This window comes from Coregonus lavaretus (genome assembly GCF_964263955.1).
Source record: "Coregonus lavaretus genome assembly, chromosome: 4".
NCBI lineage: Eukaryota > Metazoa > Chordata > Actinopteri > Salmoniformes > Salmonidae > Coregonus > Coregonus lavaretus.
Window position 1 is genome coordinate 64,087,885 of NC_139991.1, and position 16,579 is coordinate 64,104,463.

The 16,579-nt window shown below is 47.5% G+C and overlaps 1 protein-coding gene across 1 annotated transcript; it reads left to right on the forward strand.

Moving 5' to 3' along the window:
• On the forward strand, nt 1–11,953 carry LOC311128166 (ectoderm-neural cortex protein 1). Its single transcript, XM_084160152.1, has 4 exons — nt 1–354; nt 2,004–2,231; nt 2,383–3,992; nt 8,773–11,953. Exons 2-3 carry the CDS (start codon nt 2,010–2,012, stop codon nt 3,934–3,936), a joined length of 1,776 nt encoding a protein of 591 aa, XP_084016278.1. The 5' UTR covers nt 1–354; nt 2,004–2,009; the 3' UTR covers nt 3,937–3,992; nt 8,773–11,953.
• The last annotated feature ends 4,626 nt before the right edge of the window (nt 11,954–16,579 follow it).

The window sequence follows — 16,579 nt, forward strand, 5'->3', positions numbered from 1 at the left end:
GTACGCACTAGCGACATAGAACTCCTATATGATCAGACGCAAGTCTGGAGTCAGTCCGCGAGCGCAAACCTTTATCTTTATTCCTTTAAACTGGACTGAACGACGAATGTTGAACTGGAGATCTCATCACTGAACGACACATTTGCATGATTCGACTCCATTGACATCTCTATAGGGATAGAAATAGTGTCCAGATCCTCTCCAAATAAGGCTATTTCATATTGAGGAACCCAAGACGCGCATACTCCCAAGCACAAGTGGCTTGTTTGAACCAGCATCGTGGCTACTCTTCCAGCAGTGGCATGTTCGAAGGATAAAGCGGACAAAATTGAACTCCTACTTTCACCCAAAGAGGTATGCATGGCACATATTTTCCACATTTGAGAATTGTTATTGCCATTATTGTTGCTGTTGTGATATAGGCTCCATGCATGGAGGAGCTCTGATAGAGCATTTGAGAAGATCACATCTACCATTATTGTGTATTTTTTGGGGGAAACGCCTAATTTAAGAACAAAGCCTAAAGACACCTTCCTGTAATGTATTTTGCAGCATGACACTTAAAGAAATTCCTCAAACATATGTCTAGGAGATGCCATATTATAATAATTTAGAGGACAATATTCAGAGGGAACGTTATGTTTTACATTTGCAATATCATGTTAATATTCTAGGCTGCATGTATTCTAGCATACTTCAACGAGAGAAGCAAGACAAAGCGAAGATTGAGATCATATAGCCTAAAATGTGTTATTTTTAGGGCACGAAGAGGAGTTTTAACATGTGTATGTCGTTTATAAATATCTTCAAGCCAATCCCATCTAGAAACACTGAGGCTATATTTATAAACAGAAGAAATCATCCCTTGAAATTGTAACCCTTATATTGTGTTGTCTTCTCATTGATTAAACCCGGTCTATTCTGAATGGTCTCCCTGGGTGCCGTTCACAGCTGCTCCCGGTGTAACCAGATTAATGGGGGGGCATCAGGTGCGATATAGTGCCAACATAGCTGCTGATGTGTCTTTAATGTACCTTATTCGGTTAAATTCGGTAAGGAACACAATTTTAGTCCAGTGGAGCGTTGGGTTTAATAACACAATTAACCTCTCGCGCAGAGACGGTGACAGCCAGTCGGGGACCGCCGGCATTGTACTGGTTACATGACAATTAGGACTGATTGGATTTGAATATACACTCGCGATGACGGCTGTTTACACTGACGGGTTATGTTGACATCTTGCCCAGTGATAGGGTTTATTTTTCCTGTAGCCATTGGACAGTTATAGGATACACATGCCTTGCTGTTTACTTTTGAAAGTTTTCTCCCTGAATAGTATCCCTGGTCCACTTTGAACACCTGGCAATGATTAGACAGATTCCAGCCAGCCCCAGACATCAGATCAGACATGGTCTGTGTGTGTGTCATGACATCATCCAGCACAGCAGCTATCTGTCTACCTGTCCCAGTCATATCAGCGTCTCTGGCAGATAGGCATTGCTTTCTTGATCCCAGCCCAGGGAGTGACCCTGCTGATATTGATCATATCACACACTCCCCATGAAATCAAAATGAGACTGAGAGTCTGCATCCCAAATGGGACCATATTCTCTATATAGTGCACTACTTTGACTAGGGCCCATAGGGCTATATAGGGAATAGGGGGCCAATTGGGACGCAACCTGAGAATGAGATGGAGACTCACTACCCTTAGGACTGTGTAGAGATGAGTAATACACTCTAACAGGGTTTGGCTTGGCTTGGACTAGCTTCCATTTATATTCAGGGTTTCTGGTTAGAAAAGGGACTTTGAACTGTAGGCTATATCCCCAGGCTTTAAATATATTATCATGCATTATTCTATCATGTTTTTGTATGGGTTTCCATATGTTTGTATGGGTTTTCATTTTAGAATCACCCATGCCACTGGCTATGTCTATTACTTGATTATTATACAGTATAATAATGTAAATACAATTCAGAATTTTGTTCTCTTTCTCCAGGATTCAATGAAAATGTCTGTCTGCGTCCATGAGAACCGCAAGTCACGTGCCAGCACCGGCTCCATGAACATCTACCTGTTCCACAAGTCGTCGTACGCTGACAGCGTCCTCATGCACCTGAACACGCTGCGGCAGCAACGTCTCTTCACCGACGTCCTCCTCCACGCCGGGAGCCGCTCCTTCCCCTGCCACCGTGCCGTGCTGGCCGCCTGCAGCCGCTACTTCGAGGTAAAGACACTGTTTACCAAGGCAGGGAACTGTTAGTGTTTCCCATTGGAAAACATGTCACTTTTAGCTGCCATGCTAACACTAGCTGGGCTAAATGCTAATGAGCTAATGCGCTAACTCTTGGTTTCCCACCCCCTTGTTTGTCTGTCAGGCTATGTTCTCTGGAGGTCTCCGGGAGAGCCAGGCCAGCGAGGTTGACTTCAGGGACTCCATCCACCCTGAGGTCCTGGAGCTGTTATTAGACTACGCCTACTCCTCCCGCGTGGTCATTAACGAGGAGAACGCAGAGTCCCTCCTGGAGGCCGGGGACATGCTGGAGTTCCAGGACATCCGGGACGCCTGCGCTGAGTTCCTGGAGAGGAACCTGCACCCGTCCAACTGCCTGGGCATGCTGCTGCTGTCCGACGCCCACCAGTGCACCAAGCTGTCCGAGCTCTCCTGGGGCATGTGCCTCAGCAACTTCCCCGCCATCTGCAAGACGGAGGACTTCCTGCAGCTCCCCAAAGACATGGTGGTGCAGCTCCTTTCCCATGAGGAGCTGGAGACAGAGGACGAGAGGCTGGTCTATGAGGCCACCCTCAACTGGGTCAACTACGACCTGGAGAGGAGGCACTGCCACCTGCCGGAGCTGCTGCAGACCGTCCGCCTGGCGCTCCTCCCTGCCATCTTCCTCATGGAGAACGTGTCCACGGAGGAGCTGATCAACGCCCAGTTAAAGAGCAAGGAGCTGGTGGACGAGGCCATCCACTGCAAGCTGAAGATCCTCCAGAACGACGGGGTGGTGAACAGCCCCTGCGCCCGGCCCAGGAAGACCAGCCACGCCCTGTTCCTCCTGGGAGGGCAGACCTTCATGTGTGACAAGCTGTACTTGGTGGACCAGAAGGCCAAGGAGATCATCCCCAAGGCGGACATCCCCAGCCCCAGGAAGGAGTTCAGCGCTTGCGCAATCGGCTGTAAGGTCTACGTGACCGGTGGGAGGGGCTCGGAGAACGGTGTGTCCAAAGACGTGTGGGTCTACGACACCGTGCATGAGGAGTGGTCCAAGGCGGCGCCCATGCTCATCGCCCGCTTCGGCCACGGGTCAGCCGAGCTGAAACACTGCTTGTACGTGGTTGGAGGACACACGGCAGGCACCGGCTGTCTCCCCGCCTCGCCCTCGGTGTCCCTGAAACAGGTGGAGCAGTTCGACCCGGCGACCAATAAGTGGACCATGGTGGCGCCGCTGAGGGAAGGCGTGAGCAACGCGGCGGTGGTCAGTGTCAAATTGAAACTCTTCGCCTTCGGAGGCACCAGCGTCACCCACGACAAACTACCCAAGGTGCAGTGCTATGACCCGCAGGAGAATTGCTGGGTGGTACCCGCCTCCTGCCCGCAGCCCTGGCGCTACACTGCCGCCGCCGTCCTCGGCAACCAGATCTTTGTGATGGGCGGGGACACAGAGTTCTCTGCATGCTCGGCCTATAAGTTCAGCAGCGATACCTACCAGTGGACTAAAGTGGGAGACGTGACGGCCAAGAGGATGAGCTGCCAGGCCGTGGCGTCAGGTAACAAACTCTACGTGGTGGGGGGCTACTTTGGCACGCAGCGGTGTAAGACTCTGGACTGTTATGACCCGACGCTGGACGCTTGGAACAGCATCACTACCGTACCCTACTCCCTCATCCCCACTGCCTTCGTCAGCACCTGGAAACATCTCCCAGCCTGAGCCGGATGGCATTCTGGGATAGCCCCACACCTCCATCCCAACCCCCCTCCCATGAGGTATGGAGATCAGTCTCTCTCTTTCTTTCTTTCTTTCTTTCTTTCTCTCTCACTCTCTCTCTCTCTCTCTCTCTCTCTCTCTCTCTCTCTCTCTCTCTCTCTCTCTCTCTCTCTCTCTCTCGCTGTGTCTCTCTCTCTCTGTCTCTCTCTGTGTCTCTTTATCTCTCTCTCTCTCTCTCTCTCTCTCTCTCTCTCTCTCTCTCTCTCTCTCTCTCTCTCTCTCTCTCTCTCTCTCTCTCTCTCAGTGTTGTTGTTTGTTACTGTCTGTCAGTAGGGGAACGAGATGGAATGCATAATGTATTAGTGATACTCTGGACAGTCCAAACTGGAGAGTCCAAGTGATTTCAAGTATTCTCAGCTGAGCTGAGTGCGTAAGACAGTTTCTTGTTGTCAGTTTTTCCCCACATTTTTTTTCACTTAGTCACATATCTATTGGGCTGTGTTTTGAGCTCTCATTGTCACATACTGGGATGTTATTAGTAAAATTCCCAGCTCATAGGTTAAAGACAGCTGTTTTCATTCAATAGCCAGTAGATCAAAATCCCATTCTCCCTCCGTCACCCTACAAAGATCCTGATTGAATCAAGCACAAATGGACTATTGATAGAGTAATTAGATTGCCATGCGATTTTGGCCAGGGCTGAACTGCATGCTTTGAATACTAACCAAGCAGCCGCTGCTATTTGATTTCTGTCTGTCGATTCCACTGAAAACCACAGATACAGGGATAAACAAAATGCATCAGACCACAGATTTCACCATAGCTGGATATCCCTTTGTATCTGAGCGTGTGTGTGTGTGTGTATTTGAGCATGTGTGCGGGGGTCTGTGTGGAGAGAGGGGAGTGAGTGGTAGGATAGAATATAGGGGATTGTATGTGTAGGTTATGAGAGTTATGAGACCGCAGGGTTGGGGTGAGGCAATTTTGACTTTGCAGCTGGCCTAAGGGGAAATCGCTCAGTTCTGCCTCCAGGACAAGACTCATGACAATAAACTTCAACCTGCACGAGGCAGCGAGGGAGGAGGCACACAGGGGGTAATTGAAACAGAATAGAATACTTTTATTATCCCTGTGGGTGACATTTGTCTGAGGGGGTTGAGGGGGGAGGCCAATTAGACAAGTTACATGCCGGCAGGCTACAACATCCTGGTGAGGCTAATCCACTCTCAATCGCCTCCTTTTGATGGGTTTATGGTGCTCTGGGTGGGAGGGAGAGAGGGAGGGAAGAGAGGGAAGAGTGGGAGGGAGAAATGTAGGGAGGGAAGAAACGGGAGGGAGGGACGGAGGACGGGAGGGAGGGAGAGAGGGGGATGGGGGAAAGAGGGATTGAGGAAGGGAGGCAGCCAGCAGCTCAGGGAGGCAGACTGCTGCTCTTCAGTTGCAGTCTGGGGTTACTGAGATGAGGGGAAGGCAGAGGGTGGTAGTAGGGAGTAGTGGGGAGAGAGTAAGGCTTTGGCATTTGTCTTTTAGAGAGAACGCGGCTGCACAGCCATGCAGACAAGCAAAACACCCAGCCAGTACACTCCGGCCCTGACAAATAACAGTGCCTGGCCTGGAAGTGAGTGTTTACTGTTGCTCTGAGCAGCCCCAGTCTCCCCCACCTCTCCCCCACTTCTCCCCTGTGCCCTGTGTCTGTCTGTGTGTGTCTGCATAGCCTTATAGTAACCACTCTCTGTCTCCGTGACGATAAGCAGGCCAGACGGATGTAGAGCACAGACCATTGGCAACTGTGCTCATTCTGAACACTGGAGACCCTGGTGTCATAATCCGACTCTCTGTTTCACACTCACACACGATCGCATAAAGGCACACGCATGCACACACACAATTGGCAGACCTTCTCATTTCGCAGACCTTGGTGAAATGGCTGTGTGTCCTCAGCTCATGAGCCAAAGAGAGCGGAGAGACAGAGAGGGAGAGAGAAACAGGAGAGAGTGAGACAGAGAGGGAGGGATAGATAAATAGATTGATCGATCGGCCCTGGGATACTGATGCGCCTCTCCACTCCACTATTCTCCGCTCTCCTTTTATGAAATGCTCCCTGACTTATAAGTGCTCATTTTTCTTCAGTGACTCATCTCTGAAACTGCAGTGAAGGCTTTAACCTAGACCAATGCAAAATGACTGATTTTGGGTGTACAATTATTTCAGATGTCAGTCACTGATTTATAATAAGGGCTGATCCTCTCTTCTGTGTAGGTGCCCATTTTTCTGTTATCAGTTATAGTGTGGAGCGGTGACTACACAGAGACACAATGACAGTGATGTATTACTGTCCACTAAATAGTGGGAGGGGAGGAGAGAAGGGTGAAAAACAGATCTCTCCTCTTCAGTTTGTCTGTTCTCACACTTTTTTAGTTGCTCAACACTTCCCAGGGGGACTCCACTCTACATTTCCCTACTCTTCCCTCCCCACTCTACTCTGCACTTCCCTCCTCTCTCTACTCTTCCCTCCCCTCTCTACTCTTCCCTCCCTCTCTACTCTCCCCTCCCCTCTCTACTCTTCCCTCCTCTCTCTACTCTCCCCTCCCCTCTCTACTCTTCCCTCCCCACTCTACTCTTCCCTCCTCTCTCTACTCTTCCCTCCTCTCTCTACTCTCCCCTCCCCTCCCTACTCTTCCCTCCTCTCTCTACTCTCCCCTCCTCTCTCTACTCTTCCCTCCTCTCTCTACTCTTCCCTCCTCTCTCTACTCTCCCCTCCCCTCCCTACTCTTCCCTCCTCTCTCTACTCTCCCCTCCTCTCTCTACTCTTCCCTCCCCTCTCTACTCTCCCCTCCTCTCTCTACTCTCCCCTCCCCTCTCTACTCTTCCCTCCTCTCTCTACTCTCCCCTCCCCTCTCTACTCTTCCCTCCCCACTCTACTCTTCCCTCTTCTCTCTACTCTCCCCTCCTCTCTCTACTCTCCCCTCCCCTCTCTACTCTTCCCTCCCCACTCTACTCTTCCCTCCTCTCTCTACTCTCCCCTCCCCTCTCTACTCTTCCCTCCTCTCTCTACTCTCCCCTCCCCTCTCTACTCTTCCCTCCCCACTCTACTCTTCCCTCCTCTCTCTACTCTCCCCTCCCCTCTCTACTCTTCCCTCCCCTCTCTACTCTTCCCTCCTCTCTCTACTCTCCCCTCCCCTCCCTACTCTTCCCTCCTCTCTCTACTCTCCCCTCCTCTCTCTACTCTTCCCTCCCCTCTCTACTCTTCCCTCCCCACTCTACTCTTCCCTCCTCTCTCTACTCTCCCCTCCCCTCCCTACTCTTCCCTCCCCACTCTACTCTGCACTTCCCTCCTCTCTCTACTCTTCCCTCCCCTCTCTACTCTTCCCTCCTCTCTCTACTCTCCCCTCCCCTCTCTACTCTTCCCTCCCCTCTCTACTCTTCCCTCCCTCTCTACTCTCCCCTCCCCTCTCTACTCTTCCCTCCTCTCTCTACTCTCCCCTCCCCTCTCTACTCTTCCCTCCCCTCTCTACTCTTCCCTCCTCTCTCTACTCTTCCCTCCCCTCTCTACTCTTCCCTCCCCTCTCTACTCTTCCCTCCCCTCTCTACTCTTCCCTCCTCTCTCTACTCTTCCTTCCCCTCTCTACTCTTCCCTCCCCTCTCTACTCTTCCCTCCCCTCTCTCTTCATCCCTCCCTTTCTCTTGCTCCCTCTCCCTCTATCAGGTCTAGTCTGTCCTGCTGGCTTGTACTGGTTAGAGCCCCACTAGGAATCTGGTGTCAAGCCAATTCATGTTTTTGTTCAGTGATCAGCTTTAGTCTCGCAAGGGTGCCAATATTGATCAAATCCAATTTGTTATCGTTCCATTTTGTAACTCCCAAGGTTGGTAAGGACTAGGGAACTATAGGGTATAGAATCTCCCAAAATCTGAAATGAGGATTCTTTTATCAGTCAGCTAGCTCATTCCACTCATGCGTTGGAGAGGAGAGAGATGCTTCCTTCGCTATGCTATGACCTCCAGGCAGATATCCCCATCACTACGCCAGTATAACTAGATATTTTCTGTAAGCCTAAATGAGAAAGGCCTCTTCTGGGAGGAAGAGTTGGCTTCTTGCATAGGATGTTCGGGCGCGACCGTTATGCACTCATCTCTGTGTGTGTGTGTGTGTGTGTATGTGTGTGTGCGTTTCCTCTAGCTACCACAGCCAGTTGTAAGATTGGGTTTCCCCCTCTAGATAGGGCCACATGGGAAGAAGGCGAGAGAGATTGGGGAGGAGGATATGTTTTTAAAATGGATATTAGACTCGTGTTACACATGGGGCCTTCCCTAGGCTATAAACCATCTGGGGTGTAATGCTGAAAAAAGAAAAAAGAAAGCTTTTAAAACCGAAAAGTCAGAATGAGATGCAGAGCAGAACTCAAAGGCCGTCAGATTTGAAATATCTATCTGGATTTAGATTTGGGGGAGCGTTAAAAAGAAGCCTAACTGTGTCGGGAATGGCAGTAAAGTGAATGAATTTCACAAAGGAGTCCATTAGCCTTCTAGCCTAATGCGTGATATCTCTGGCACTTCTCTAGAGAAACAGGTGCAAACGCCACAGCAGGCAAAGCAGTGTCTGTTTCGTTTTTTTACTGAGGGGAGAAAGAGAAGGAGTGAGGGGGACAGTAAGGGAGTGAAGATAGGGTCTGGAGTCTATTTGAGGGATTTTTCCGTCCAAACGTTTGACTCTTAGCAAATGTGTTAAATTGTCTACTTTTGAGCCTTTTTTCGAGGCGCGAAAGCAGAGATATTTTCCATGACCTCTTAAACACTGTTTGTCTAATGTTTTTTTTTTTTCTCTCTCTCCTTTTTCCTCAGATTTCTCTGTTTTGCATCATCCACTGGATTCCAGATGTGAAGATAGAATCACACTCTTTAACTTCCTGTCTGTGCAATAAAAAAAAACGACTTTCTAATTTTCTTCCATGAAAAAAACTGAACCATGGTGTAAGTGTGAAAACGCACATTGATCCACCCTAATGCTACTGTGAGTTTACAGATGTTTAAAGAACTATCAATGCTCCTGAGAGGACCTTGTACACAGAATGATGTCATAATGTCAATGATGTCATATCGTTTTTGAGAGAGAGGTTTGGACGTTATTCATGCAAACAAACCCAACAACCTGCTGCTTGTGCTGTAAGATCCAACAACCCCCTAATCCCAGTGTACTATCGGCATACCGCGCCTGTGCTTCTCAGCCTTCCATGAAACACCCATCAACATATCAGTCAGTCACACACTCACACTGCCTGGATTTCTTTCCATTCAATCATGAAATACTTGTACTACGGACTATGTCTTTGCTCTTCTCACTCTGATAATTCTGTGATATGAAATTAGAAAAATTAATGTAAAAACCCTCTGTACAGGGCCTTTAATTTAATAGCATGAAGGAAGTTTGTCCTGTTTGGACATAGGATACATGTGAGGAGAGGGGAGAGACCTTGATCAGCATGTGAGTGACCAGAGACAGACAACTCTTCAGCTTGATTATAACCAACTGATCCATAAACAGTTTTATCTCCTCCCTAGTGTATCTGAGACATTAGACTCTTCTTGTTCCAGTCGTTCTGCCCTCGCCAAGGAAGAGGAGAGAAGAAAGAGAGAGATGGACAACCTCCTCCCCTCCTCTTCCTGTCTCCGTCACCTAGTAGGCGTTTGGGGTTTAAAACGGTGTAATGGGTGTTGGAAGTTCGTCTTTGGCAGTTTGCTGTGAGACCTGGCTCTAGCTGTCACTACGTGTCGTGGGGACTTGAGGTGCCAGCACCAGCTGAGTCTGAGAGGGGCGTTGGGGAGAGGGTGAAGGAGGGTCATGTCCTGACATGTCTACCGATGTGAAGTTGCCACCCCCTTTCACCCTGCCTCCCCCCGACCCTGCCTCCCCCAACCCCAAAGGAAGCCCATTCTGGCAGTAGGTCACTACACTCTCCTGATCCAAAATAACAATAATCCAAGAAGAGTAGTGAACAATGCAGCACAGAACTGAAGAAAATGCTAATTCAAGCTCAGTTGGACACTATGGGCTCGATTCAATCTGTAGCGCTGAATATCAGGGTTACAGCGTGATTGAAATTGAAAGGCAATGTTTCCGCGTTCGCAGAGACTGCATTTACGGTAATAGCTGCATACGTCGGCTCAATCGGAAATGACCTTTACATTTTAAGCTTGCTGTATGGATTGCATCCAGCCCTAAAGGGTTTTCTCTTGCACACTATTTACTGTTTGTTCTAAAGTAATTCCAATGAGAAGTATTATTTTGTTGGATTACTGATGGATAGATTTTCCACTTTGCCTAGAAGATTATTCTGAACTCTTCAGAGCATGTACTACGGACATGGGGACTCAATAAGATTGGCATGATGAACTTCTCTGGTCAAGATCATCTTGTCACCTTGCTAACCCAAACTTAATACATTATTGTCTTATCTTGCTCCAATGTATCATGTTTCATAAATCTTAATTTATATGAAAATTACTTTACTTTATTTGTTTACGTAAAGAAAAAGTTGAATCCTATTTATTGTTTCTCTGCCTGCATTCATTTCCAAGTGAATGAATGTTGATCTTTTTAAGGGTATATCATGCATGACCCTTTTTTTTGCACTGTTCAGTTTCTCCCAAAGTGGAACCTGTTCCAACCATTTGGTCAGTGAGGTGAACAGGTCAGAGGTTAGAGGTCTGGGGTTAGGGGTCAGTGTAGGGATGGACGCTCAGATTACCTAGAGTGCAAGTGTCCAGTGGGTGGGTCAACAAGGCCTTGCTTAGAGAATGTGTTTTGTTTTAGAGATGGACTCTTGGTAGAGTAACATCTCCCATTTAAATGTTGACTCTGCTAGGAGGCATATCTGCTTAATTCTAAGTCCCACACTCAAATATTCAATATTCTGACTTGAGAGGAGCGTATGTAGCTCAGACTTCTGTGTACATCATTTATCAATGTCAACAGGAGACTTGCACGAATAATACGAGCTAAGCATGTAGATCTCAAGTCAGAATACTGCCCTTTTAGTGTGAAGATGAGGAGGAGAAAGAGGATGTGTAGTTAGCTGAATCCTGTAAGCTTAAATGGCAGGCAGACCCCGCAGTGCTCTTCACCATCGTGTCACTGATGTATGGGAGGAAATATGACAGGGAAGAGTTCCAAAGACCAAAAAAGAGAATGTCTTAAATACTTGCATCCAAAACTTCGTACCAGTAGTCGTTGATTTCTGGATGTTTTTGTCTGTTTGTCTGTCTGGGTGGCCAAAATATTGACATGTACAGTTTAGCATGATTAAATAATTGTCACGGTCAACATAAAAGCTAACAGTTGTATAGATTTTCCCAGGCAGGATGTGTTCTGGATGGATTCAGTGAATCGCCTCAATCCCTTGCATTCCACATTCCTGTTTGATTATTTGAGCCACCAACCTCCCAGATCAACTCCCACCTCCCAGCCCACCTCCCAGCCCACCTCCCAGCTCCCAGCCCACCTCCCAGCCCAACTCCCACCTCCCAGGCTTAAAAAAGCACAAACTGTTTAAGGAATTCTATGGAGAGCTCATTGGCTCCTTGATGTCGACCCCCTAACCAACCCGCTCACAGAACACTGCGCCTTTCGCCTCACCAATCAGATAAGAGGGTTCCTTTTGAACATAAGTTACCTTGGCAACGGTCAACAGTGAGTGCCCCTCCAATTTACAAGTAATTGTTGAGAGTCATTTTCTTCCCTTTCTCTTTTTGCCCTCTCTCTCTTCCCCCTTTATCGGGATTCAGCTCGCTTACGTGTAGTGTGTTCTCCCTGACTGGCTTGCTGTAGGCGTTCACCAAAATGATGTAAAATTCTGACAGGATGCATCTTTAAAAACACTGTCAATGTTCATTTGTTTTCATTTTGTCTGTCATGTCAAAGTTTTATTTTATTATGATTTTTTTAAATAACATTGTTTTGTACATGTGACAGATTTTCTTTCACAGTGTAAAATTCATGACAAAATAAACATGAGTTTTTCCTCTTTACTGTAATGACTTGCCTTACCTGTCTTTATTTGCAATTGAGCTTTGATATATTGTCTATGTAACTATGTGGTGTACACACACAATTACCTCTTTAAGATTTATTTTAACACTATGTTTAAACCAACATCCAATGTATTTTCCAGGCTAAACACATGTGAAGGCACGTGAAGGTTTTGCATATAGGCTATCTATCATTCCTAAGACAAACTTCCCCCATAAACCTCCTGCAAATATTTTGACATAGCTCTTGAGTAGTAGGAATGAGGAAAAATACAACCCACTCATTCCAGCAGTAGCACCATATCCTTGGGTCCTGAAGGTCTAGCAAGCTCATTACTGCATGTTTCACATATTTAGGCAGCTTTAGAGGGAATGTAGTTCACTTTAATTGTCCCACGGTATTAAAGCCCATTGTATTGTCCATCCACACAGCCCTTTGTTCTGTTAGAGGAGACACTAAAATAATCGTATCTACTGTATGCATGTGGTTTTCCTTCTCCGCTCTGCTCTCACTCTGTTCTCTCTCCCTCTGCACTCTCTCTGTTCTCTCACTCTGTTATCTCTGTCTGTTCTCTCTCCGCTCTGCTCTGCTCTCTCTCTGTTCTCTCACTCTGTTATCTCTGTCTGTTCTCTCTGTGCTCTCTCTGTTCTCTCTCCGCTCTGCTCTGCTCTGCTCTCTGCTCCCTCTCAGTTCTCTCTCTGCTCTCTCTCTCTTTCTCTATCTGCAGCTCGGGAAGGAACAAGGCAAAAAAAGACTGACCAGATAGTTTCCCTTTTTCTGCCAAGTCACCTAGGCAACGGTGACCTTTATCTGCTGAAAACTGTGGGGGCTGAGGAAGGAAGAAGGAGAACTCTCTCCCTCTGCTCTCTCCCTCCCTTCCCTCATCTCTCACTTCCTACGCCCTCCACTCGCTCTTTCCACATGAGACTGTGCAGAGAATACAGTACCTATCTGCTTGCCAACTGTGGACTCCCTGTGTTTAACGTTTCCTTGTTTCTCCAACAAGTTTAATATCCCATTAGTGTGGAGACTGCAAAGCAGAGAGCACACAGCACAGCACAGCCCAGCTGCTTACTAAGATGGCATCCCAAATGACCCTATTTAGTGCACTACTTTTGACCAAAGCCCCATGGAGTTTGGGTGCCATTTGGGACTCAACATAACACTGCATTCCTCTAGTGCTGTGGAGTCCAGCTCCTCTCCTTTCTGCTCTGCTTAGTGTTTCTATTTAAATGTTTTGTCTAAAACAACTCTTGATCGTTGACAGCAGGTTGTGAAACACCAGTTTAACTGGATCCAGTCCTGACCCTCACCATAGACAAACACAACACACGTACCCTTTCACGGAAATATGTGGAATGCGACTAAAAGAGACATTCTTCAAGTTCATAGGTTGGATTCAGCTTCACTTTTGTGGTTAGAACCGAAAGTATTGCGATGCCCAGCCTTTTTTGCAGTGTATCCGTGAGATGGAATGAATTTTCTTCCCTCTTTAGTTTCCTCCTCATGGGACAGGGCACAAGATGTGGCCAAAGACAGACTCCAGTGGTAGAATATTGTTGCTGCCTTATGTCCCACCCGGGACGAAGAGGACTGAGGAAGTACGTTTATCTTCCCCCAGCGGCAATGCTGTATGACAAAGATATACTGACTAGCACTTGAGTTGAAGTTTTGGTCTGTGTGTGAGGGACTGGGAGGCTCCTCTAGTGCCCCTATGTGAGTTAATAGTCCCTTATTAATCAAAGGAAATTGAATATCCTGTCTAGCAGGAAATGGCTCCTGTTTCCCTAAACATAACATTACCAATGATAACTTGACCTCTAGTGATTGCTGGGAAGTCTGTCCTCACCAAGTTCACTTCAAACCCCTGCTTTGTGCTGCAGATGGAGGGAGGGAGGGAGCGAGGGAGGGAGGGACAGAGAGCGCGACAGAGACAGAGAGAGACACAGAGAGAGAGAGAGAGAGAGAGAGAGAGAGAGAGAGAGAGAGAGAGAGAGAGAGAGAGAGAGAGAGAGAGAGAGAGAGAGAGAGAGAGAGAGAGAGGGAGAGAGGGTGGGTGGGTGGGTGGGTGGGGAGAGAGAGAGAGAGAGGGACAAAGAGAGGGAGAGACAGAGAGAGAGAGACAGTGAGACAGAGAGAGACAGAGAGAGACAGACAGTGACAGAGAGACAGAGATAGAGAGACAGACAGAGACAGAGAGAGACAGACAGTGACAGAGAGACAGAGAGAGACAGACAGAGAGAGACCGACAGAGACAGAGAGACAGACAGAGACAGAGAGAGACAGACAGACAGAGACAGACAGAGACCGACAGAGAGAGAGGGGAGAGAGCAAGAGACAGAGAAAGACAGAGAAAGACAGAAAGAGAGAGCAAGAGAGAGAGTGAGAGACTGAGAGAGAGAGAGAGAGAGAGAGAGAGAGAGAGATTAAACATATTCAGATTTAGAAAGACTGCTTCTAAAATATAACAGGGACAGAATGATTGCCCACCCAGGCACCAACCTACGCTCTGGCAGCATGTACTACGTGCCCACAGGCGATAAAAACAATGTTCCTGCATGTCACCGTCGCCTGGCAACACGTCTAGCAACTCTCTGATTCAGCCTTCCCAGTTCACACGCACACGCACACACACACACACACACACACACACACACACACACACACACACACACACACACACACACACACACACACACACACACACACACACACTGGGTGTGAGCCTCCTGTCAAAGTAGAGTTGAAAAGAGAGAGAGAGGTCCTTTGAGATGTGCCAGTAAGAGAGATAGAGAGAGACCAGGGAGCTTCAGGCCAAGTAAATATCAGAGCAGAAAAGACTGTGTATACATGTACCCCTGGAGGGGCTTTAAGTGACAAAGTAAAACATTCTCTTCGTGGTGGGGCCATTTCTATGTGAATTTAGGGCCACCTTACATTTACTGTTGTGCTGCAGGTTTGCAGATCTTTGAGACAGGTGGGGAATGATCAAGAGCACACTAAATGTGCAGTTTATTCATTATTAATGAGAGGTAACATAGGCCTCTCAATGAGGTGACATAGGCATCTCAATGAGGTAACATAGGCCTCTCAATGAGGTAACATAGGCCTCTCAATGAGGTAACATAGGCCTCTCAATGAGATAACATAGGCCTCTCAATGAGGTAACATAGGCCTCTCAATGAGATAACATAGGCCTCTCAATGAGGTAACATAAGCCTCTCAATGAGGTAACATAGGCCTCTCAATGAGGTAACATAGGCCTCTCAATGAGGTAACATAGGCCTCTCAATGAGGTAACATAGGCCTCTCAATGAGATAACATAGGCCTCTCAATGAGGTAACATAGGCCTCTCAATGAGGTAACATAGGCCTCTCAATGAGGTAACATAGGCCTCTCAATGAGGTAACATAGGCCTCTCAATGAGGTAACATAGGCCTCTCAATGAGGTAACATAAGCCTCAATGAGGTAACATAGGCCTCTCAATGAGGTAACATAGGCATCTCAATGAGGTAACATAAGCCTCTCAATGAGGTAACATAAGCCTCTCAATGAGGTAACATAGGCCTCTCAAAGATACTCGCAATACTTGCATACAGCACAGCATGTGGCTAGATGTATTGGTTTTAAGCCCACTGATCCTGGTCTGCGTCCGAAACGGCACCCTACTCCCTATGTAGTGCACTTCTTTTGGCCTATGGGCTCTGGTCAAGTAGTGCCCTATATAGGGAATAGGGTGTCATTTCAGACACAGCCCTCAACTGCTGTATAGTAATGAAAGTGTGCAGCAGCCTCTGCCTCTCTTTTCCAAGCCCTCCAGCTGATCTCTGGCTCTCTGCTGACCTCTGGCTCTCTGCTGATCTGGATCACCTGGCAGTTAGACACACAGGAGATAACACATGATGGAAGAAAGGGTAGAGATAGTTAGCTAGCTAACAGATGCTGGACTTACTGCAGCAGAGAGGGAGAGCCGACGAGGGGCTCAGGGGCCTACTGTAGGTCTGGACCACACAAGAGTATCTAAACCCACGTCAGGTCCTGTTCTCTTTGTGTGTTATATCAGAAAAAATAAAAATAAAGAGTATCTTTGACTCTTAGGTAGGAGATTTGAAATGTGATTGCACAGAGATTGCACTTCCCTTGCTGAAAGAGAGTGATTGTCGATTGCTGCATCATAAGAGAACATACAGAGAAAAGAATGAGAGATAGAATGTTTGTATCAGAAATGCCCCAATGTTTCCATGGAGTGAGAGAGGGGAGACAGTTCATTGGTTCTTCTCAGGTACAACACATCTGCTTCTGTCCCCTCTACAGCATGATTGGACGAACAGGGAAATTAAAATTGATTTAATTAGCTTGGAGGGGGTCCAGAACGCATTACAATAGCTCCTCTCTCTACCAAAGGAGGCTGGTGGGAGGAGATATAGCAGGACGGGCTCATTGTAATGGCTGGAATGGAAGAATTGGAACGGTATCAAACACATCGAACACATGGAAACCACATGTCCAGCCATTGCAATGCTCACCATCGTCCTCCTATAGCTCACCAGCCTCCTCTGCTCTCTACCCCTCTTACAGTTCCCCTCACTCTGTTTTAACTCCCTTCTTCCTCATTAGATCC